The sequence below is a fragment of the Frieseomelitta varia genome, unplaced genomic scaffold (genome assembly GCF_011392965.1).
Source record: "Frieseomelitta varia isolate USP_RPSP 00005682 unplaced genomic scaffold, Fvar_1.2 scaffold_269, whole genome shotgun sequence".
Classification (NCBI taxonomy): Eukaryota; Metazoa; Arthropoda; class Insecta; order Hymenoptera; family Apidae; genus Frieseomelitta; species Frieseomelitta varia.
Window position 1 is genome coordinate 69,128 of NW_025110000.1, and position 25,659 is coordinate 94,786.

A 25,659-nucleotide genomic window follows, 5' to 3' on the forward strand; every position below is an offset into this window, starting at 1 on the left:
GTATGTACGTGGCACGTCATTCCATCGCAAGAGGTTAATATAATTTTAAGTAGCTAAAGTGAAGCCAGACAGACACTGATTATCACTTAGGTACTCTGATTTAATAACTAAATACACAATAACGAATGTAGCGCGACTGTTTAGTCTCGCAGAGAGAACGTGAAATATTCAGTTGCCAATGAAGTTCTTTTCTTTCTACGTGTTCGATTCACTTGAAAAGACACTCTCGATGCAGTTTCGCATTAATTTCCACGACTTTCGAAAAGCATCGGCTGTTATTCCACCGCACGATCTAAGGGTACATACCTGATCCTCATCTCTCTCTATACGTACCTGAACTATCGCACGACAACGATTCGCTATAGGAAGTTACAAGACGCTCTGTCCACCTGCCAATCAAACGACATGTGATTCAAGTACAATGTAAAGTGAAGAAGAGAAAGAGAAGCGATTTTTTCTTTTTTTTTTATTTGTTACGCACTGATGCAGACTGGCCGTAGCAAGTGAAGCGAGAGGACATTATCTGCTCGTACCGAGAACAAAAATTGATCGGGCAATGCGGTAGCAACCTGCGTCGTCGGAAAATTCATCAATGCCAGAAATGGCACGGATAATGGTTGGAACCGGAACTTTAATAAACGTAGTTCGTAGCTGGCTAGCAACGATTCGCGATGAGTCTGCCAGAAAAGCATTTTGGACCCCGTCCATGGCGAGTAATCAGCCAAGGGGGATCGTTTGATGGTAGCTTACGATGATAACTTCGAGAACTGCGGCACTCAAGAATCGAAAGCGCAGGAATTAATTGGATTCCGATGAAGAACTGTTGGCAGCGTAACCCAGTTTTGTTTTTGAAACTTGCCAGTTGGGAATGGTCTACTTGTTGTTTGGTAGAGCTAGCTAGATAATCTGCAATGTCCTTATAAGGGAACGCTGTATGAAATCACATATCACGTTTATCCGCATAAGCAATTCAGATGCAAGATCAATAGATTTTATCTATTAAAATTAATGACAATTTGTTTTTTTCTTTTCTTTTTTATTTCGAATGGCAAACTGAAAAACACTATTTAACTCGCGATTTATCGTGTAATATGCAAAATAGGTCTCATTTTTCTAATTATTTTCGCAAAGATGTATCAATTTACATAAATAACCGCATCGTGCGAGACAATCTCCATAAAATATGTGTCGTTCGATGAATGTTAATGTTATTTGCCTGTAAGCAATTTGTTTCTAAGCTATTTTGCTTACAGGTAGATTCGTCGATTTCGATAAGAAAGAACTTAGGACGAATAAGATTTGCCATGTCAATGGTAACAGACATCATCAAGAACCGATCAATGTTGAAACATCCCCTGGCCGTAAATTAACAGGCGGCAACTCATTTAAACGCTTCGTTTCGTAATCATCCCCAGGCTCATCGCGTCGATCTGTTACGACACGCTAACGGATTTTACGTTATGTAAAATGTTAATTAATACATGACCGGTAGAGAATACACTCGCTTAACCGGTAAAGGCTTAAAAAAGAAAAAAAAAAAACTCACATGTTTCTCATGGGGCCGATCTTCGAGAACAGAGCTTCCACATACTGAGAATCAACATCAGTTTGAGAATCCAAGTAACATCTCAAGTAGTATTTAAATATTTGGCCAAAGGAATTAGACCCTTCGATCGAAAGGGAAGTTATCTCTTCAAATATTTGTCGAGCAAATTTGACGATTTTTTTTTTTTAGTGAAGCTGCGCAACACGTTTCTTTGGCAATTTCGGGGTGCAAACATTCGATACGGATCAGAAACGAATTCACGTTTAAATGAAGTCTTCAAACTTTGAAAGTCTTCAACTTTGAAATTAGGAATAATCGACGCTGTAATGTGGCATATAATTGAGAAATTCTTAACCTTCGTCGAGTGTTTCCTTTTTAGAAATTAATGCATTTAGTTGTTGAAGTAAAACTCACGACTATACTATTAGAAGCGGCCATAAATAATGTCGTTTTGATACAGTTAATCTATTATATAAATTATATAAATATAATTATATATTATATTAAATTATATTATGTTATATTATATTATATTATATATTATATTAAATTATATAAATTGAATTATATCAAAGGTTAACTTCTAATTAAATATATAGCTTATGTTATAACAAGTTAAATTATTGTTACTAGGCGGCAATATTTATTAAATTTGAAAAAAACGACATTATTCATGAGTAATAAAATCCCTAATATAATAAAATCAATAGTATACTATGAAAAAAAAAAACAGTTACATTTTGATTTGAACATGAATACAACATAAGAATTTGAGAATCGTGGCAAGGTGTCAACATGCCACGGTATTTTCTATCCTGGTCGTTTCTCTTACTGGTCCGTCAATTTTTCAACATGTGTACAAATCGAAATAAATTTTGATACGTGGCGCAGGTAGTGCTATACTTCGAGACGATATTGAGAACAACCTTGAGACCGTTGTACTCATGGCCGTTTAATGCTTCTTTCGACGTCGGTCGTAAATGGGAGTGTCGGTGACCCGGGTCTATCATAGTTGAAGATATCGTCTCGTCATCCGTGTTATTGCACCTGGTAGACAATTATTCTTAAGGCTGCGACGCGTCAACGACCCTGACGATCAATTAGAAACCTATTTCTGTTAACGCAGTTTTGTCCCTTTATCGTCATTTGCTTATTATACAATCGTTATACGATATACTGCACTGTCAGGCCCAATACTGTTGCATTTCATTATTATATTATCATATTATCATGGATCATCAAACTGACATCCGTTTTTGAAAATGAAAAAAATCATTTTGAATAGAACAATGTTTGTCTGGGATTGAAATCAATTACTTATGAAAGAATAGTGTACTTGAGAATATATTTTTTAATTGAAAGAGGACAAAATAAAAAGTACAAAATAAATAAAAATATATGTTCCAGGAAAAGAAATTTCCTGAAACGATGATAAATTGTTAATGACGATCAACTCTCAGACGTCTCCTAGAAGCAGATACTCTTATCTCGATACCAAAACTGTACTATCAGAAACGCAAGACGTGTACCACTTGCAGACGCGTTTGAAAAAGAAAGAATTCTACGAAAATCATCACCAAGCTTGCTCACTACCAAGATGGTTTGCTGATTTAATCAATTCGATGAATTGGTAAAAGCAAGTTTTCAACATTGAGATGTTTCGCCAACATCATAGTCTTGATGTTAACATGTTCGATATTGCGTTCATACAATATTGTACTTTAATAAGTAATAAGTGAAACTATACTAATTTAGACTGATAAGAATAAAGCATATTTCTATGACTAATAATTTACGAAGAAAAAAACTTCTTTTCCACAAAAAAGAATAATTCCTGAGAAGATTTAAGAGCCGAGAGAATAGAACAGAAATACTCGTGAATCACTTTTCTTGTTCCATCTTTTATTCTTTTATGCTTTTACTGCCCACATATCAATTATTTCCTTAGAGCTAGCTATTACCACGATAACGAGGCGAAACGTCTTTAAAATCAAAATGAAAAATATTGTCGAAATTAACGTCGATATTAAATTACGAAACTCTAAGAAGCAACAAGAATCGTCGAGATTTTCAAACCAAACACGTTACCAGCGAATGCCAATTCAATCGAGAATCCTGGGAATTTACTCGACCACTTAACCAGTTTGCAAGAATTCAGCCATTTTATCAATTTCAGGAAACCGATGTTGCGAGTAGGTACTTTGTAACAGTTAAATCATCGCCTCGGATTAGAAGCTAATCTTACCAGGATTTTTGATAGATATTAAACAAAAGTGCAACAATTTTCAAACGCTGTATAATGCTATAGAAATACTTTGTCAAAAGATAATTTATTTTTTAAAACACCCTATAAAAAATACTTTACTTTTTTACAAAATCTTTTCTCACAACTTTTTTACTTTCTTTCTCCGTATAAAATTTCTAGCAGCGACGAACGATACTAACTAAAAACACTAACATTATTTTACGAAACTTCCGCACATTCGATTTGTAAAATTCTTTTCTCAGGACTCATTTTAATTTTCACTTTTTTTCTCTACAAAATTTCTAGTTAACTGAAGAAATGAGGAACAATGCAGAAAAGATACGAAGAACATTCAGAGACAAATATCGATCCATTACGAGAGAAAAGAACAACGACAACGATATTAAAAGAATCGGAATTAACAAACGATACAGTTGCTCGTCTTAATTTATCGTGGATTAACTCGAACGGATACTCCAAAAATTCAATTTTTAGTTCATCATGCGAAATCATCGGTCTATTAATTAACGTTAAAAGGGAGCCAAGAAACAGACACGCTATAATCGTTCCCATTTGGCTAGAAGTGTCAGAAAAACTCGAGCTTTTTTAACGACTGCAATTGTCTTTATTAATCCGAGTCAACACACATACTTTAACCACGACCCATCATCATCTCTGTCCTGGCGATCCATTCTTGCCTCTGGACGAAAACACGTCGCGATAAAACGTTTCGCTTCCGAGTAATCTCGTGTAATGTGTTACATTACACGGCGCGAATCTCTTATCAATAAATTGAACCCTTATAAGCTGTATCGAGAATTGTAGTGACATGAATTTTGCTATTGCACAAATTTACATGAAATTTTCTTGACGATGCGGGAGAAGAGGTAAGGGAAAAGTCAGCGCAATGAAGACTAGAATTAGGTTTAGAATTAGGGGTTATTTAACTTGATATAACAAAAACGTAGCTATCAACACTATAACGACCAATTACTTTAGATAGCAATTTTCATCGGTTCGAGTAAAAATTTACAGAATTTGATGTTTGCTGTGCTACGTATAAACAATCGAAACAACAATGACTATGAATAAGCAAAAAGTAAGAGGATAGAAGTTACGAATTACGTAAATAAGTAATAACGCAAATAACCACGAAAATATGTTTAAACTTATTATAATACATTTCTTGGCTGTCACTAGTTGCTGAAAATCACATGATAACGCTAGAGTAGCGTCACCGATCATGTATGTCATCCCTGGCAAGTAATGAAAGCCATTAACCACGTTGCGCTGGCAACTGATTGCGGACCATAACGAGTGACCGAACCGTATACAATAATTCTGTCGCTTTCTCTTTGAACTCGTCGATATGGACATCACTGGATAGAAATGATTGAGAAGTAATAAATTTATCGTTTGTTCTGCTTAGTTTGTTTTACTTAAATATACTTAAAACTGAGACAATATTGCAATTTTTGGGACAAAAAGTTGTCGATGTGCGTGGCAAGAGGTTTGATAGACATTTGAACCATCCGAAATTCTGACTTACATTCGGGTGGAACGAAAGCGATCTTTCAAGGCGGTTCGAGCGGAGTTACCGGTCGGACAACCGAGGACGCTACAATATTTCATATTTTCTCTTTGCTCGAAGCATGAATTCCAAGAAGATAGTGGCAAGGTCGGTCGAAACGCATTTTACGAATACGAAAGAGGGACACGAAGGGTGAGTTGATTGTTTATGAATGACGCCAGACGTAAACTGGTTTCCCCTGGCTCGTCCCTTTCAGAATTAAAGGAATTACTAATGCCTGGTGTCGCCAGCGTCGAGAAATAATTGTCATTTTCACGGTTAGGCTAGAAATCGCGAACGAGCTCAACCCGAGGCATATCGATGGAATCGTTTCCAAATAGATATACAAAGTTGAAACGCTGAAACATTTGGCGAGGCAACTCGGAAATACCAGCACGACGACGAAAGAAACGCGCCAGAACAGCTCAAAGTTTCGCGAAAAATTAGGAAATCCGTCCAGATAAAACAAAAGAGTCACTTTTGCAAGAATGACTCAAACAAATTTCCACAAATTGATAAATTATTAATGAAGTTTTTAACCCTGTGAAAGTCACGGTCACGCTGACAGATAGACACGCGTAAAACATGCTTTTTGTAAATATTTCTAGAGAGACACAGTTTTATAATTTGTTCGTGCAATAGCTATTGTACGAGTGGATCGCAGATATTTATGTAAATTCGTATCTTTATGCATACAAATAAAACTAGAGCATGTATGACAGAGACGGAATACAAATGAAAGATAAAAAAACAATTCGTTCATACACTCGTACACTGTTTTACACATTTTACAAATTTTCTATAAAACGTATAAATGTCTGCAGCGATACATACTACGTAATAGATATTTTATGCTTCCCTCTCTCATTCGGCAGACTTGTTTTTACTGCAAATAATATAAATAGTGTAATATAGTATCGATATTTATTAAAAGTCACAATAACGTCAATCGTCGGTTCAGGTAAACACGATGCGTCTCGATCGATATTGCCGAATGTATAATTGCAGAAACGTCGCAGAAGGAAATGGAACGATTCGCGTGTACATGTAAACAAATGCAAAAAAACCAAATCGCCTGACTGAGCCGGTGGGAGCCCGCTCGTGACGCAAATCTATCCCCCTGGTGGCATTCCCGCGATGATTTCATGCGCATTTGTGATTTATTCGATGTATTCCATCGGCGTGGCGGTGAGAGAACCGGTCTCTCCTTGCAGCGAGCGCGGCGAATCACACATTCTGCCGGGCAACATAATCGGACGAACGTGCTTTCTGTCGTGACAACAGTAGGCGGCCAGCCTCGTGCGAAGAATCGTCGTGTCGGTTTTATTGATAATCGGTTCAACGCGCTGAAAACCGAGAAAAATTCGAACGGTTACGTAAACGATCACGCTTCGTGCGCAAACATGCCCTCATCGTCGATCGATCTCATTGGTCTACGACATATGGAATGTCTGTTTTTTAGGTCGCGTCGGGTGATAACTTTTATCGTCATCAACGATCGTCCCGCTCGAAATTTTCGATTGAATGAGCCGCGAAATTCGAGCCTGCCTCGAGGGAATTATCCAATTCTCGTATTTTATACGTAAATGGACCGTACGTTATGAATGCATACGGAAACTTTTTCAAATTGTATCGAATGAAACGCGAATATCACGCGGATGGCGTCTGGAAACTCGGAAGTTACAAATCATTAACTAGATGAAATCACAAACATATTTTATATAGCATGAATAGTCATTCTAAACTTGTAATTAGCATCGAAGTTGTTCTGGCTAAGTAAATACTTCGACAATCTCTGCCAAATATATACATTCGCATCAGTATCTTGTAATTTTTACCATCACATTTGCTTCACCTGCATAATGACAAACGTTCACATATCGTTTAAATAAAAAATGTTTCCACAATATATATATAAAAGATTTCTATCGCTTTCTAATACTATCGTGAGTCACAATACGTCTCTTTTTTTCCTCTTCTTGTCCATTTCGGAAAATGAACTTTCCGTAAATTAATTATACCGTGTGTATAAATAAAATTGCACAGCACTCGTCGTGTGATTGTCACAGGATTGATACTCGAGGGAAAAGTACGATTCTCTCTGTTTGAAATTAGAATCACCAGTTATTCGCGGAAGGATTCGGATCGATAGTTGATGTTACATAACGCTCTCTTGGCGGATGCGTACAACGGAATCCCTTCTAGATAAATACATTTTCTTCTTCCAGACAAAATTCTCTAGATAACATATTGCGAAATAACAGAACATTCAGATCGAGTTGAAAACTATCGAAAACGAAAATCGTTCGCATCCAAAAGTCGCGCAAATGCATCAGCATAGCTCAGACATTGATAATGAAACGATGATAACACTGGTTATATAATATTCTGCGTTACTTGTGGTTTAACGCAGAATTTTAAATAGACTCGACACATTCGAACGTTACGTATTAGGCGAACGAAAGAAAAAAAAAGAAAGATTTTGATCGAAATCCTCATGACGCAGATAATGCCGTTGCCCTGCGTGACGATTAATTAAATAGCATGATTTTCTTGTTAAATGTAACCCCCGCGATAAACCACGACGAGGGCGATAGAATCTAAAGAGGCGGTGTCCGGCGCCTCGGCGCCAGTCGTCCCTCTGTGGTCAGGCAGAAATTGTAGGCCAAATGAAATGCAGTGGACAACCCGGAGAAAAAAGAAACAGAGGATTCCGATCTTTCGAGTGATTTTCCAATTGGAAGCTCCAATTAAACATTGAACTCTTTAGGATAATAAAACGACGAAGAACTCGCAATGAACGATTTAGAAAATTAGTGATCCTCTTACTCTCAAGATTTTCCATATTTCTATTCTATCAGGTACTATAAGAATATTGGTACTTTTAACTTGTGATCAATTTGACTTCTGGAAGATGCAACTATTAATACAACAGCAGCTACAATATTTTTGAGTCACTACTTCAGTAATTATAAAGATTGTTTTCTAATTTTTCAGTTTCATTTATGATATAAAATATATGAGTATCTCGGTCTACATTGTTATTACGAATGCTTTATCAGGACACTAACATGAAAGAACGTATCGACCATATGAAATACTTCCAAGGAAATTGGTAATACTGCAAAACTATCAATAAAGGGGACGTAAAAAAAGGGGGGGAGGGATCGTATGTATATCTGGCAAGAAAGCAGAAAAGAAGCGATTTAACCGAGAATCGAGAGTGGGAAAGGCTGCATCGGCCGAGAAGGTGGCAGCGCCATAAATTGTTAAGATCAGTGTAGATTGACGGTGATTGAGACTAGATTACAAAGACCTTGAGTCGCTCAACACTCGTCGCTGGATTCATTGACCGTTATTTCTTTGAAAAATTTTGCCAAGCCTCGGCTAAAAATCGAAAACGTTCCAGGCCCGGACCTTGACAACTTTCATGTGCATTCGCATCCAAATAACCGAATTAAGTTTCCCCGACCTTTCGGGCAAAAATATTGGATGCCAAGCCGATAAAGTAATTCGACAAAAATTCTGAAGAGAAAGAAGATGGATAAAAACGATTGGACAAAGAAAGACAAAAGGGAGAAAAAGATGATGATATATGCTAACTTTTAATGATAGTGGAACTAACAGGTTACTTTAAAAGTGTTTTTGTGCACATCTGCAGAAAGAAATCATTGATGTAATTTTCGATGAATTTTGAGCTAAGAAGTGTATCAACTGTAGTTTTTATTGCCTCGTTATTGTTGAATCTTTCCTAGTTTTCAAACAGAATCATAAAGAGCAATACGGAGGCTGGGATGAAATTTCCGTACAATATTGTTTCTAGTTTTCCAGAAATGAAACAGAAAAGATCTAATTTTGCAATAGACCACGTGTAACGTGAATAAGAACTGCAATCTACATGTTCTTTTAATTTAAAACGACAACGAGAACATACTGACGATCAAACTTTATTCTTTTTTTACATTATGCATATCTCCTTCTTTTTGATAAAATTTATCTGCAAATATGCAAAAAACTTCTGAAATGTTTCAATAAAAATTTTTGAGAGTAGAATGGAAAGCAACAAGATGGTCGTTACAGCGTGGAAAGTATGCAAGTCACTGCGTCAATACAAATCGATAAAATCGATTATTATTCAAATGGCTCTGCATCGGTATTAAAACGCTCGTTTAGATTCACTGCGCTAGCCGTGGCTCGTTCGTTGCCATCAATTAAACATGTACACCGAAGCCAACGCGTTCGTAGAACTTTGGACAATTTCGATAAGGGCTCAATTGATTTATTTTCCTTGCGTTTAACATTCATTAATTAATTCTCTTGCGCACTTTTTATTAACAACATATTGCAACACGTTTGTAGTGTTAATTGTATGCGTGCAACGATTAAGCAATCGACGTTTAATGTTGCTTGTGCTTGACAAGAAGTAATTGCTTTTTATTCATCCCGTAGTAATCAATGTTCATTCATTATTATCGCATATTTTCTACCGTTATCGTATTACAAGTAACAATATTTGTCATATTAATAATACTATTGCAGTATACTGCCAAGAATATAGACTCGCCGAAGAATTTGCAGATAATTGTTCTTTATCTTGTATAATTATACATTGCTGCGATCTTTCAATTTTTTTCTTTATAACGTGTCAACCAAAAAAAAGAACTTTCAATGTACTAAAAAAAAAATCTTTTTAATTTTAAAAAGCAAAGGAGAATATTTCGTACGATATTTCATCAAATCCAATTCACGAAAATAATAATTTTCATCGATAGCGGTGAAACCTATAGGCATAAGAAAAGGGAACTAGTTCCACGTAATTTGGACACATTATTTGATTCGACAAATATCTCGGTGATACGTGGCCAATTATAGCAACGTTTAAGTTAAGCGTTGCGAGATATTAAGTTTACGATTGATGAAATTTATGTAACTATCATATAATGATAAATAAAAATGATGAAGACGAAGAAATACTACAACTAGACCATAACGTTGGTCAATGACCAATGATTCCAACGAGAGAACCATTACTAACTGGTATTATCGAGAAACGAAGAGATTTTCAAGGACGTGATATCTGGTTAAATGTGTTTCTAGATTCTGCAGACGATCGTTGAAATTGTTATCTCGCTTGCGAGGCGTTGAAATTTTCAAAGTAAATTTCTAAGCAGATAGTAAGCCTACATTCTGAAGAATAAACAGACAATCATAATTATTAAAAATGAAAGAGAAACGAAAAAAAAGACATACTTCGAGAACGTCAGAGCCACGTGGCTCGTCGACTGTCATAACGAAGGAGAATGACAATTAGAGCTCTTATCACGACCGAGCTCTGTGTGACCAGTCTTTATTTTAAATATTTTCATACCTTCTTGGTATCGTAATTGAAAGTAGAAAAATCGGTCGATAATCCATAAAAAGGAGAAATAACAGATTCGTTGTTCCTTCTAATATTGTCTTCCTATTATTTACACATGTCGACGATAAAGAAATTTCTAAGCATTTCGAATTATAAATTATATCCGTCGTCGATAGTTTGAAAGAATGAGAATTTGATGTTCATGAAACTTGGAAGTATCTCGCAAACTTTCCAATTCCATTGTTGTAAAAACTGCATGTCATAAGCTCGATCGATCAAGTTGTAGGTGCATGATACGGTAAGGAACGGAAAAACGCAATACGAAGACAGAAATATCGCAAGGTATCGGACGCGGAATCAACTTGATGCGTTCCGCCGGGTTAAAAACATCGATCCGCGTCTTTATCGTCATGGTAACACATGCACTTATACAATTATCCTTGTGTGAAGCTATTGGATGTATGTTTTTATACGACATAGTGACGGTATGCACGCATACGCTCGTTTACACAAGTGCGCCGATTACGTATGTACGAACGTATACGTACCTCTTCTCTATTTGTTATCTTACTCTATCTTTCTTGCTCTATTCTTATCGCAGCATGCTAAGAATGCATTTTCACGGTTTCGCTACACGCACTTTCCATGTGACGTGCGTGAAACGAACTCGGTTTGAAATAGCTTCAAAGTAGTTTCGTGACTGAAGATTACGAATTAAATTTGTTAGATTTGGCCTGTAAAATTAACAATATATGTAAACTATTGTTAACATATTAGACATAAAATACTATATATGTATATAGCGATGAATACATATATTAAAGCATATATTTTGAGGAAAAGTGAAAACAGCTTTTGCTCACGAATGTAAATATTGCACGAGTATAAAGCAAAATGAAATGTCATTAATATTAGAAATGTACAATATCAAGCATGTTATATGCAATGTGTACGGATGACATCTAACAAATTAATGTTGTGTATCTATGATACGTATAATTTCTAATGAATCCACACAATTAAATATTAGTTAATTTACGACATTTACAGTGACTAATATTCTTGGAAGCTTGTTTACTTAGAAATAAGAACAGGAAAACTATTATTCGTAAAAACTGCTACGCAGTTAATGCTTGAAAGCTGATGTCTGACAAACTCTCGCGATAATATTGTACTAACAATAAGGGATGATGTTTTATTCGTGTAAAGAAAATGACTATTAACCGATAACGACGACGTTTCATCGTCAACAACAGTGCATGTCAAACGAAGGGACGAAGTTCAAATTTATTGATACAGAACACCATACAGGCGTTCGATGTATAGTCAACATTGACTCATCTTCAAAAATAAGAAGTCTCATTATCACATCCTATTAGTTAATTCATACCGAGACCGAATAAAAGGCAATCGACTGATATCTAAAGTATCAGAAGCAACTGTGAATCATGTTTACTAATACATGCAACAAAATACATGCAAGCGTGTGAGGCATCCATATTGAAAACAGCATAACCTCACTAGATGATTTGTAACGTATGTTATCCTTGACAGTAATGTATACGATATTCTATCTTAGTCACAAGATTATCTAATTCAATGCTTATTATAATAAATGCTTATTATTATAAAAAATTAGTCGCCATCTTTTTGAAGTAAACTACAGTACAAAATTCTTAGTGTACACACGTCTTTTGTGCATAACCTTGATAATTGACATCACTGTAATCGCGCAATCTGTTATTAAATTTCACAAACAGTACGAAAAATTTAACTTTTTCTCTTACAGATATTTATCTTGACATTATACGCTTCAAATAAGAACTTCAAATGAATTTTTTCGACATGCAAATAGAAATATCGTTTACATCGAGTACACTTTTGTTTAAAATTTCGCTTATAGTTGTTTACTAGATGTAACTCAAAAACCACGTAATTAGTCTCCACATGTTCGGCCATATTGTGTTGATACCATGGAAAACGATTAGAGGGACTGAGAACCGAGAACGCAGCAGGGCTATCTCGTCGACTAGCAGGCGAACCATTTCGTAAATTTCCTGGCATACCAATCTATCCACTTACCGGCTGTGGCTTTGGTGTTTTTCCCATGATGCCTCCAGTTCTTCTTCTCCGATAATCGGCCTTTCAGTAACATCGTACACGCACTTTATCACGATTTTTATCACTTGTTTCACACTGCCTACGCATTATTATTCACTCGCATGGCAGCCATTTGCCATCTACCTACTCGGCTGTAAAGCCTGCCTCGCCGTTTCGTTTAGCCTTTGGCTTTCGGCCATTCGACAGCCTGTGACGTCACGTAGATCATGACGTACCCACGTCCTTTTACGTTTGAATCATTTAATTCTAAAATTAGAGAGGTACAAAAAGATTATAAAGTAGTTTTTCACATACGATTCTCTTTGCTAAACTTTCCGACATTTAATATTTATACGTGAGGCAAAATTATCATTGTAGAAATATTATATATCTCGTCCCATAATGAACGGGGCCCCGCGATTTATTATAAATTTTGTGGTACTGGCAAGATCTCGAAATAATCTGTTTTATCGATAGTTGGTTGTATTTAAATCGTGAACCACAGACGAGATATTTAATTAGAAAGTTACGGTGCTAAATCGAGTTTTAAAAAAATTAAAAATTTTAACTAAAATTTATAAAACTTACTTAATTTATGTATCAGAGAAGAGCACTTAAAGGGAACTTGTAATAAAAACTAACGAAAGTGTGTGTAGGTATGGCCTTTTACTTCACACAATCAGGTTTTCGTTCGAACACACTTATCTGAAAATTTAAACGAAAAATATCAAAGGCATTTAATATAACATTAAGAAATTGGTTTCCCGCGACATACTTTTTGATCCAATAGAAATTTATTTTGCAATAATAGTCTTGCAAGAGTTGCGTTGCTTCTGTCGCTCCGCTATAAGACAATTACCAAAGCTCACAAGAAACCATATGCACATTGTCGTAACCATATTTTATATATATATATAAATTTATATATATATATATATGTATATACCATCGCGTAGAAATCTATATATATTATATATCATAACGCAAATTGAAAAAGACAATCATAACATACATACGTCGGGCATCTATATAATAATTATACGAAATACATTTTGCAAAAGATCACAACAATTATGCAAAAATAGACGTCATTTGTCACGTGTCATAATCGCAAGAAAAATCAAAACTATTTTTTTCTTGATATTGTAACACGTGATAAATTAACCGCAACACTCGGCAATATAGATTACAGTTGCACATTCGTCGACGTAAAAGTTCTAATGTTCTTTTTACCTTTTCAATCTCTCTTTTTTTTTTTAGTAATTTATTTTGTCTCGCATTAACACTTCTGTAATAGCCCCTTGTAAAAATTTTATGTGTAGTTTCAATATATAAGATCGTAGGGTATCGGTTGCAATATCACTGCGACTTGTTTTTTTTTACCCCTTTTATTTTATGAAGATACCGTGACCAGAGCTAAAAGTTTCCTTCCGTTTATGGTATCCTCATTATATATATATATATATAACATATATACATACGAGTATCTAAGAAGGCCGAGGAACCATCAGCTGGCTATTTTATTACGAGAAGGAAAGTTTTCGTGTAAACTTCGCCCCGGTACGGTTTTTCTTATATTTTCAAATACTTCCAGCGATGATATATATAATATAAACAAAATTAAGGCCCCTAGCCACGGTATCCATACGAGCATAGAGGAATCAAATGTCTTTCTCTCCTCCTTTCTCTCTTTCACATTCTCACTTAAACACTACACATTTTGACAAATAATTAAGTCATCACAGAAGCATCATATTATCATATTCAATTAGACTACATATTTTGTGAATGTTCTTGTTCAGTTAGCGCAGTAATATTACAATGATCGAGTACAAAATGTTTTTAAAGTTTTCAAGCCTAGTATAAAGCACTATATATTATAAATGTGCTTACATGTTGGCACATACCATACACATATAATTATCATATATGGTATGTGTACACACATATGGTCGCAATTACCACTTAAAATCTAATTGTAGCGATAATATTCTATCATTATTCTATGAATAAAAGCAAACTTTTACGAACAAAACACTAAAAGCTATATAAGAAAGAAAATAATGAAAATTGAAGAAATCATTAGAGATACAAAAGTTTAGAATGTTTGACTTCGATTATTGTTATGATCATTTTTAATTTCAAACAGAATAGTTTTTTTAACAGGGTAATTAATTAAACAACACCATAGCCATAAAAAAAGGAAATGTACTGAAACAAGCATTATAAAAATTATAAAATATTAGTTGCTTCAACATACATAATTGATTACAAACGTATAGGATATTTTTAATGCCATTTTCTAGAAGATCCACCATCGTATAAGTGGTAGGCACATTACAACTGAAAATACTTTACATGTCGTATCTTTCAACCGATGTTAGTACGTGTATTCGTATATATTTAAAATAAAAAAAAAATGTGTGTAGTTAGATAAAGGCAGTGATATTTTTTGCACAAGTAGCAAGTGAGAAAAAAAATTGGCTAATTTTCCATAATGTCTTTTTTAATCATCTTGAATGTTTTATCTAACTACATATTTGCCTCTCCATTCATTGTAATAAAATAAGACTGTTAAAATTGCAAAACCCTCCAGCTACTATTAACCCTTTCGCGACGACGAAACTGGTCACCAGTGCGCCATCGATGAACGGGTCATCGTGCCATTAGTGCAAACTGTACGCGTAAAGAGTGCATCATTTTGTGGACACCGGATATATCTGGTGGTAGCCACTATAAATCATTTTATGGATGCCAGATATTCGGCGTTAGACGTGAAAGGGTTAAATCGCTTCTTCCTTAATTTTCTTCCAGCAAACGAAAATGGCACAAAGCGTAATGGAGTCTCGTAAAGCACAACAAGTGCAACTCCTTAGTTTATTTCAAAGTTTAAACACGTAACTCCGATGATCAGTGAATGACTCTGCAAGCCAGTAATCAAATCCCGCTCTCCTCTTTCCTCGATTAGGTAACGATGAAAAGATATTTTAACGAGGATCGCGATCAAGAATGATGTTATATTTATCCAGAGCTGGCAGTTTCCTTTTCAGCGGGCAGGGCAGATTGCTCGGACAAAGCTGCCTTATTCTGTCTTACCATCTCTGCGCGCCTCTCCTTTAGAACAAAAGAAAAGAAAGATTTGATATTTTAAACCATAAGTTCGACGTTCAACTATTCTAAAATAAAAATGTTTAAATGTGTCATGCTAGAACGGATATTAAGCTAACATCTATCAGGTATACTTAGTAGCCCATAAATGCAGGGTCATGCTGAAAAGAAAATTATAGAAAAATTAGATATACAATTATACGTAATACAACTGAATCCCTATAAGGAATATTCTCTGCAACATAATATGGTAAAGCATAATTAAAATTTATTAAAAATTCTAGTGATAACCGTAGCCTACTAAAATTCATAGAAGTCATACTGAAACTAAATCAGCGAAAAGGATATAAATAAGCCAACATCTGATGATGGTAGGAGATAAGAGACAATAATATTGAATCAACAAAAAGAGGGCGAAATTACATGCTGGCGAATAGCCTGCACACGACGTTGAATCTCTCGCTGTCGGTTCTGCTCCGCAGTAGAAACCCTCTTGTCAAATTCGAACTTTTTCACCAGAAGTTCTCTCGTGGCGCACTCATCCGCCATCTGACGCACTTTTGCTATCTTCACAGTGTTCTAAATGACCATTTCAAATTCCCTTATTGGGTAACATTGTCGACAATATGTAAGAAAGGATTTCCACTAAGAAAACGACCAAGTTTGGAAAACTACATTCCCTCGTTTCACTTGTGTTTTCAAAACTTGACCAAAACAGGTGTTACATCTACAGAAGCGAGAAATCCTTCCTAGTAGTTGCCAAAACAATCCAATAGAAAACCCATAAAAACTAATACCAAAGTCTAAGTTTATGAATAATGCATACAACTTACATGATTGCGCAGCTTCTCTTTTTGTTCGCGTTCAATATTCTGGCGGCGTTCGTGAGCTTGATCTAACTTGTCCTGAATCTGCGATTCAAGTTGCTGCACACGCTCGCTTATACCTTGACGCACACGGGCGACTTGCTCCTCCTAAAAAATTAACATTCACAGAGATTAAACAATATATAAAAAAATATATATTATTCTACCGATATCAATAACGTTGAATACTGACATGTTCTTTGAGACGATCTAGCATCCTCTTAATATTCTCGTCACGTTGAGCGGCGGCAGATTTCAGCTTCTCTTCGACCGCACAACGAACCTCCTGAGTCTGTTGTTCGAGACTCAAACGAGTTTTCTCTACACTTTCTAACTATAATCGGAAGTAAACGAAAAAAAAAAATAATAATAAATTCACTTAATAAATATACGTAAATAAAGGAAAATCTCAACTAACGTGTTCTTTCAACTTGTTCTTCAATTCCGCAATATGAGCCTCTCGCTTCTCTTCCGTATTATTCATCTTAGCATCTAAAGATTCACGAGTCGTGGCAATGAAAGCGGCGCTAAGTTCATCTTTTTTACGAGATGCCTCTTCAATTTTGCTAAGCTTAGCGGCAAGAGCAGCTAGCTTATGAGCTTCCAAAGAAAGTCTTCTTTCCTCCGCTGCTCGAAGTTTGTCTTCAATAGGGACTTGTTGAGTCGGACTTGTTTGTGGTGGTGACGGTGCTCTCTTCGGCACTGTTGGCTCTGCTAAGATTACCTCATAGCACAATCCACCCTTGGATTTCTCTTGGCATCGAATTTCGGTTGCTGTGAGCGTGTTAATGAACGAAATCGATCAGCAAACGTATTGCTTTCAAATTATTAAGGATTATTAACCATATTTGCTTCAATATATTAAATATACTAACTTGAATATAATTTTATGAACATAAAGCGATTATTCAAATGTTGATGTAATTGATTAACTCGTATTGAATCGCACAAGCACGAAATTAAATTCATTATCGCCATTCGTAACGTGGTGAAAATCCGCGTAACGATGGTAATGAACCATCGTGATTCGTTCATTATTTTACGCATCCCCTATCGTGCAAGGTGCAATTAAAAACATCCTGTCTGCAGAGCGGCGAGACACAATCCACTTTAGCGGAAGATTTCTCGATTTTATCCATCTCGGGTTCGCTTCGAAGTACACGAAGTTACGGAAGTATGACTCAGAGACGCGAGAAGGAAAGATCGATCAGCCCACGGGACGATTGTCTTTAGGCGCCGCGACGTCTAGCGTCGACACACGCACCTTTCAGTGGCTACCCTCCCTACCATACAACATGCTGAAACGTTCTTCGACATTCGCCGTCTTCGATTTATAATTCACCGGCGACATATTGCCGACTGTTCGTGCCGAGTTCGTTGCACTTTGCAGCGAGCATAATTTGCACGGAAAATCGATCGGAAGGTTGCCCCCCCAATTTTCAATTGGACAAAGTACCATCTAACGGACAATAAGATAACAAAATAACAACGATATCTCGTTAGACTAGCAAACCTTTCCACTTTGGTCTCCGATTCTCCATTCTGGATCGCCGATTTTAAACGTTTCTCGTCAGTAAAAGTCAAGCGATCTTAATTAAACTTGACTCGAACGTTGTTAAGAGTCGGATTGGGAAGGTGCTGGTGCAGTTCGAAAGTCAATGAGTCGGCGACAAGAGTCGTTAATTAAAAAGCAGCGTATACTCACTGATAAACTTTACTTTCTTCGGTTGCTTGGTCCGCGGCTTTCCTTTGCCGCTGGGCTTCTTAAAGGGCGCATTGCCCCTTCTATCTCCCGCTTCGAAAATTGAGAATCAATGAGTGCCGTATTACCTTAGGGACCAAGGAAATAGGGATCATGCTTTAATTATCGGGAAATCGATGCAACTGTCTCTTCACTATCGGCTAACAACCAAGGGTGGCCATCTTGGGCCGCACCCCGATCGTTTAGTGGAAGTTTTCCCCATAGAGCACGTGCGTACCAACTATTTCTGCAATCTTTCTTAGTACTTGCACGAGCTCAACATAACTCAAGCTTTTAAGACGGGGAATAATATCCGGCAAATTATCGTCGCGTTATTACGTTAAAGTACGTGCCAAGCTTGAAAAAAAAAAGATAAAACACAAGTAATTTTAATACATCCAAATTATGCAATGTCGAGTTATATAGAAAAACAAATGAGGAATAACGAATGCTACTGGTCTAATAAATTTTTAACGTAGATAGTGTTGGTGATACACTATGAATACCAATTAGAGGGTAGAGAAATTGATCGAACTGCAGGTACCTGGGATAATACGATACCAACATGATATCGACCACCATTGACTGAGGTAAAAATACACCGACTATCAAGTTCAAAAAGCGTATATTTAAAAGGAGAGTCCTTAAGGGAGATTCGAAGAGAAAATTATCACGCTCTCCAATGCATATAATTGCAAATAATTATTCGAACATGAGTTCGAACCTCGTTGCGAAAAGAAAAGTACTATTGACAATTTTCGAATAAATAATAAAAAAATATATACATATATAATAAAGATTATACATATATAATATAAATAATATATATAATAAAGATTATATATATGTGTGTGTGTGTGTATATATATAATAAAAGAAAGGATTATATATATTTTCATAGAATCAAAGGCAATAAGTGACGACAGCGGATAGAGGTGAGAAAATTCCACATCGAAATAGATGCAGCGATACCATATAAAATTAGATTAAAAGAAATCTCTTGTCACGAGTTTAGTGTATCACCTCGATCATAGGAGTCATTCGCCGTGATATTGACTCCTTCCCTTCTAGTTCTCCGCAAAGATAGCACGCAAACTATCGTATAAAAATTGAAAAAAAAAAGAAAAAGATAAAATACGAAAGACAATTGCATCTTTCTTCCCAGTTAAGGTGAGAGATGTCGAACAAACAAAGAACAACTCACCTACGATGCCCAAGGGTGCTTTGCAACTGTGACAGAAGCACTGCAGCACTGAGTCGCGCACAAGACCGATCAGCATATTTCTAGTGTTTGATTACTCGCTGCTGCCCCGCGAACCGTGCTCCGTATTTGGCCGAAATTAAACAAATTCAGCGAGAACGGCGACGAGAATGAAAGAAGGAAGTGCAGGCAAGTGTCGGCAAGAGGACACGTCCGACGAGCAAAGAGGAAGGCCGGAAGTGGCTGAACTCGTATCTGGGGCGGTGGCTGGAAGGGGACTGATCCACACAGTGCGCCACGACGCCCGGCGTCGCTCAATATCCACCCACTGGCGCCTCTTGCGCCCCTAGTCGCGGCAGACCACCCCTCGCTGCAGCGAGTAGCCTACCCGACGACAAGTCACCCTTCCACCTGTGCTAACCTCCAACCTCCAACCTCCACCTCGAACAGTCTCAACATGCCTCTATCGTGGACCCGGTTGCCGGTCGCTAGGCACGTGTGGAAGCCTACGAACAGACGTAAAATGCCATCTGTCCAACCCCAATCGCCGAGCCTCTTATATTTTGGCTCAACCTCGCACCAGCAGCCTGCTTGATCAATGGATGATGATATCTTCTTTTTTCAATGTATTTTTTTTTTTTTTCGTGTCAACTGCTAAGATTATTAGCGACAGAATTATGGGACCGGGAACTGTGATACGATAAATGGGAGAGATAATTGGATCTACAATTTTAGGTGGATTCTGAACCACTGTGTCTACCTATATAAATATATACGTATCACTCGGAAAATTACAAGTGGGGATCGAACATAATTGTTAGTCTCGTAAATTATCTACTTCGCCCCCTCATCCCGCATGATATCTTCTTATCACGATTTTGGCCAAATTTCGCAGTTTAAAAAAGCGTACGTCCGCGTTCTTTAATCTTTGCGAATTCAGAAATTGGATAGGATCATTATACAAGTACTGAAATTTGCTTTCATTTAGTTGCAATATCTATGTTTTTTTTTATATATATACCAGTCAACCAACGAGTTTCTTTTGTACATTTGATATAAAACTGAAAGAAAATATTATTTAGTTGATTGTATTATAATATTGTATGATATTATAATATTATAATATTGTAAGAGTGAAATTAAAATGTCTTAGTATTTTAAAGTTAATTCTTTTAGCACAGCATATTGATTTCAAAGTTTGTGAATATTTTATATAACCGGCGCCCTATTTCGCGACTATAAATCAAGCCCTACCACTAAATCCTGCCCTTGCTTCGTTGCGACACTCAGGATGCACTCTTCGAATTGACGACTTTGCAGTATATGTCCTGAGGGGGGAGGACTCATAGAGTGCTGACAACGAGTCCCTCTTGTTTCGATTGTTCCGACATCTATGTTAAGTACTTCTACTTGAATTTACTTTAACCCTCTTAATTTCGTGACATTTAAAAAAACTTCAACCTCGACTTTATTGTCGTATTTGTCTTCGATCAAAATAGAACGTGATTTCGTTTCATGACAAGAATAATTCAGTCACTGTCCCTTCCCGATTTCTAAGAAAACAATCCATCAATGTCTTTTGTCCTTCTCTAGAGCTCTACATTGACACGCGAAATATGTAGTTCTTTTTACGAAACGGCATCTTTCCTTTTATCTATACATCCTTTGTATCCTCAATCTCAACTGACCGTACATCATATTCATTTTTTATTATCTTATGTCTTTTATTATCTACTGCTAGCAGCATTTTAATAAGCTCGCGAATTGGTAAAATCGTTCGAGGTGAGCATGAAGAACAATACCGAAGGAAATCGAAGCTAGAAAATATAGGACACAAACGAGAATCATTGTTCCGTAAACTTTTCCATTTGACAGAAACGATCGAACAATCGCAATGTCAGAACTCCATGACGCATTACGGTCGTAGGATATGCCGTAAAATGAATGAATCTCTTACACCTGGATCGATATCATGGAATATTTTCAGAACTCGGAACGCGGGAACAGGCGACGTTAATAATGCAGTTGCCCTCCCCCCTTTTTCCACTAGTCACGAATCGTGGTAAATTGCGCAGAAATCGGAGTGACGTATTCTAATGGAAGTACCTCGAAACCGAACCTCGCCGTTTGCCAAGAATTTTTTTTAAATTCCAACTAACTTTCCAATTTTCTTCGCCCTACAATTGACAATTGTGTGACATTACATTTTTCTGTTATATTTTCTACTAAAAAAAGAATGTATTCTGCCATTTCAAGGAAATAAATAACTAAATAGAAGCTCGTTAGAAAATCTATTCAGTCAAAGAAAAAGAAATGTCGATTTTGCACGAGTTTCACATGCTCGTTATATTTAATTGGATTAAAAAAAAAAAAAAAAAAAAGGAATAAAAGACATAGTTCAACAGTCAAGGAAAGTGCATTGTTTTAAAAATATGATTTATTATTTCATGTTCTTTAAGGTAAGAAACAATACAACGGTGAGTTTCATCAAGAGAAAATAGATATATCTTGCACGCTACACCAGACAATTGGATTAACCTACGCACTTCAATGTCACCGTGTGTATGCTGCTTAAAGTCGACCGAGAGTTAACCGAACTAGTCTCTTTCACGTGCATGAGAGGAACTTGAATCTCACTCTTCGACACGGCGAGGGACAAAATTTCAAGTCGCATGCTAGTAACCGATGCGAAGTTCAACTGAGACAATATTAATTATTGATACAAAACACTTATGCGGGCTCACAATCATTCTCCATATAATTATTCGCATTGCGAAAACACTAATAACCATAAAATCGATACATTTGATACATAAAGAAATCTATACTCAATTCATAGGACACTTATATAGGAAAATATTAGGACTCAAATGAAACAAAATCATAAGAAGCCTATAAATTTTTACTTTACAATTGAAGAGAATTTTAAATTACTTCCAGATTAATATATCAAACAATCTTATAGGTTGCAATGTATGATAAAAGTATAAAAAGAGCCAAAAAACTAAAATAAAACAACTTGTCTTGTTTAAATAGAACAAATATACTAGTTGCAGATATAAATGTATCGGAACGACGATTTATTGAAGGAAATACATGTTTATTTATCAAAATTGCTGGTGGTTGAGAACCACTGAAAGGCGTTCGAGCACTGCAGAATCAAGCTGCAGTTGCCACGGCGAAGCGCAGGCTGCACTTCTCCGAGGACGCCAATGGAGGGCTCTGACCTCTTCCCGGCAACTATCTACTTTTCGCTGCCTTAGGGTGTGTTCCTACTGCCATCTAAATTGCCTTCCTAATTAATGATCCTTTGTCGTGCTAACTTTGTCATTTAAAAATTCAAAAATCGTGTCATATAAAATTCACGATTACTTTTTTATTCGACATGAAATTTTAGTTTATTACTCGCGGCAAATCAAGAAACTGGACAGGACAATAATTTGAAGAAAGTTGTCGTTATACATATATACATACATATATACACATGTGTACCAAACTGTACACATATATACACGTGTGTACCAAACTGTATATATATACATATATACACATAGGTGTACCAAACTGTCATATCGTAAATAACATCATTGATATTGATGTGACACAACATGTGATACATACTGATCATGTAAAATTAAATAATATATATAGAATATATATTCAATATATACATATTAAATAAAGTATATTGGTCACAATCCTTCTTAAACTAAGCTATTTAGATAAGTAACAAAAAAAAAAATATAAACATTTCACAGATATTACTCATATTACAGATAAAATTGTTCTCTTGATAAGATTATCGCGTTTCTTAAAAATTCAAGAAAGTATATCATATAAATCACAAATATTGTTAATATATAGAAATTGTCATAAAAAATAATTCGTAAATATCTTCGTACAAAAATTTTTCATCACTTACATTCGTTGTTAACAGTTGATTCAGTAGCTGTAGCCATTGTTACCGTAATTGTATGTCACTATAAAAAAATATCTTTCATTTTATAAACTGAATTTGAAAGTCCAAGCAGAATTTTTGATAAATATTTCGTATTTGTTATCCTCTTCGCATTAACCTTTATATTCGTAGTTCTCAGTATAATATTTCAATTCACGAAGTTCATTTCAAACAAAGGAAGTATATAAGGAAGCTATATGATATTTATGTACATACATATATATTGCAGCTAAATTTCTCGAAATCGAAGATTTTATTTTTGTGAGAAGTAAGAATACACCCGAGATACGATTATTATTCATGCATTATTGTATTATTATTTTATGACAATGTCTCTCTACAAAAAGATATTGCGATATCGTTCTTTTACAAAGAGTAAACAATTATAAAAAACAATATCTGAAATTGTTTGTACAATTGTACAATTGTGCAGTGACTAATTTTACGAGTTAATATTCCTTTTTATATTTTACAAAAAATTTTCCCATAAATTTATTTATATGCGATCATAGAAAGTCAGTTACGATTACTTCTACGCATGATCCTGTTCAAAAAAAACATATTGCAGTTGTTGTAAATTAAATGTTGAGGATGTTGATTAAGATTGTGTAAAACAATGTCACTTTCTTTGTTTCATATTAAACATTGAGTGTAAACGAGAATAAGCAATGGCTCTTTGTTTGAAACCGGTAGCGTCTCTTTGTTATCGCACGAATTTACTACCGCAAATTGAAAATAAATAAATTAACTTACCTATTCTTCTTTTAAAAGAATAAAGACGTAATTATTGAAGAGGAAGAGCTGATCCTGCGACAGGAACAATCACACACAAACTGGATAATGCCACTAGATCTGAGCGGTCGGTGGACTTGCTGGCTGCTTATATTGCGACGTAAGTGTTCCTGTATGTTTCAGCGATTCACACTGGCAAACATTCAGCCACATGTACGCTACAAACATACGTTTTATCAAAGTGCTCAAACTTTCGTGGATTTTTATTGGTCGAGCTGAGTGATCGGTTCGTCGCGATTGGTTCATTTGAATTTGAAGCGTTGATTAAATTGTAACAAAACCTGTCACATGAGTCCTTTACTACGCATTCGTAATATTACTTTCATTGTTCAAGATGATCAGTGTAAATATGTGCTTTAGTAAGGTAATTACCACTTTCTTAATAAATTCTATTTGTACTTGTGTCGAATTATGATCTATTTTGTTTATCGAAAAATCATTATTTGTTATAAATATATAATTCGATAGTATTTCATACGAGTATGTTACGTATTTTATTAAGTTTATTATAAATAATGCAATTATCGCGATTCGCTTCACGCAATTTTTATGATCAATATGTAAATTATAATAAATATATCTGTAGCCTAGATATAGTACAAACATAATAATACAGTACAAATGTAGGAGCGTTTTAAAAATACATGCATTTGTGTTTTTGTCTGAAATACGGTCACACAGTTTAGAAAAGATTCATTCTGGATGAATCATATGTCTACAACATATGTACCAATGTGTGGGAAGTTGTGACCGTTGTGCGACCATAAGAACGTAAAAATCCGTTCCAAATATGGTCGAGTCGTTATAACTGGTTTCGATGATTTCGATGATGATCGGGAAAGCGTGATATACACATCCATTAAAATTTTAACTAATCATTGTTTTTACTTCTGTTTATTATTCTAAAATGTGAAAATTTTGTTTCATTAATTTTTTATAATAATTTTTTAAAATTGTTCAGTTAATAGCATTATTCTGCGGAATATTTAGCAAAGTATATAACTATATATGCTTTATATGTATTCTATTTTATAACTATAATAATAATTTTTCTAAAGCGAAGGTACATATTTTCTTGTATATGGTTATTTTTATAAGATCTCTTTGAATATTGAACATATTTTTTAAATATATGTTATCAAGGTATATGTCGTAAAAAGTTATTGAAAATCA

General features: G+C 35.5%; 2 protein-coding genes across 5 annotated transcripts in view; both read right to left on the minus strand.

Annotated features, from left to right (window-relative positions):
* LOC122528913 (nuclear factor of activated T-cells 5) overlaps positions 1-13,039 on the minus strand; it is a 61,145-nt gene extending 48,106 nt beyond the window's left edge. The window contains exon 1 of one of the 2 annotated variants that reach the window (XM_043654544.1): positions 12,803-13,039. In XM_043654544.1, coding sequence (XP_043510479.1) covers positions 12,803-12,875 — 73 coding nt within the window. In that variant the 5' untranslated portion in view covers positions 12,876-13,039. The remainder of the gene's footprint in view (positions 1-12,802) is intronic. The other variant, XM_043654543.1, reaches the window with a different exon arrangement.
* A 1,040-nt stretch (positions 13,040-14,079) lies between these two features.
* LOC122528919 (stress response protein NST1) lies at positions 14,080-24,626 on the minus strand. Of its 3 annotated transcripts, none has more exons than XM_043654560.1 (7): positions 24,448-24,626; positions 23,659-23,716; positions 17,213-17,568; positions 16,988-17,128; positions 16,762-16,902; positions 16,352-16,507; positions 14,080-15,934 (listed from the first exon to the last, which is right to left on the minus strand). In XM_043654560.1, exons 2-7 carry the CDS (start codon positions 23,693-23,695, stop codon positions 15,842-15,844), a joined length of 924 nt encoding a protein of 307 aa, XP_043510495.1. In that variant the 5' UTR covers positions 23,696-23,716; positions 24,448-24,626; the 3' UTR covers positions 14,080-15,841. The 3 variants fall into 3 exon arrangements, with proteins under 3 accessions (XP_043510495.1, XP_043510494.1, XP_043510496.1); XM_043654559.1 differs by lacking the exons at positions 23,659-23,716; positions 24,448-24,626 and adding exons at positions 18,500-18,589; positions 19,740-20,008; XM_043654561.1 differs by lacking the exons at positions 16,352-16,507; positions 23,659-23,716; positions 24,448-24,626 and adding exons at positions 18,500-18,589; positions 19,740-20,000.
* Positions 24,627-25,659: the final 1,033 nt, after the last annotated feature.

Coding starts and splice junctions, on each gene's coding strand:
- LOC122528919 (XM_043654559.1), bottom strand. CDS start 19,815: ATGCTGATCGGTCTTGTGCGCGACTCAGTGCTGCAGTGCTTCTGTCAC. Junction 17,569..18,499: donor GAAGAAAGTAAAGTTTATCA/GTGAGTATACGC, acceptor ACACGCTCACAG/CAACCGAAATTCGATGCCAA. Junction 16,903..16,987: donor TAGATCGTCTCAAAGAACAT/GTCAGTATTCAA, acceptor TTAATTTTTTAG/GAGGAGCAAGTCGCCCGTGT.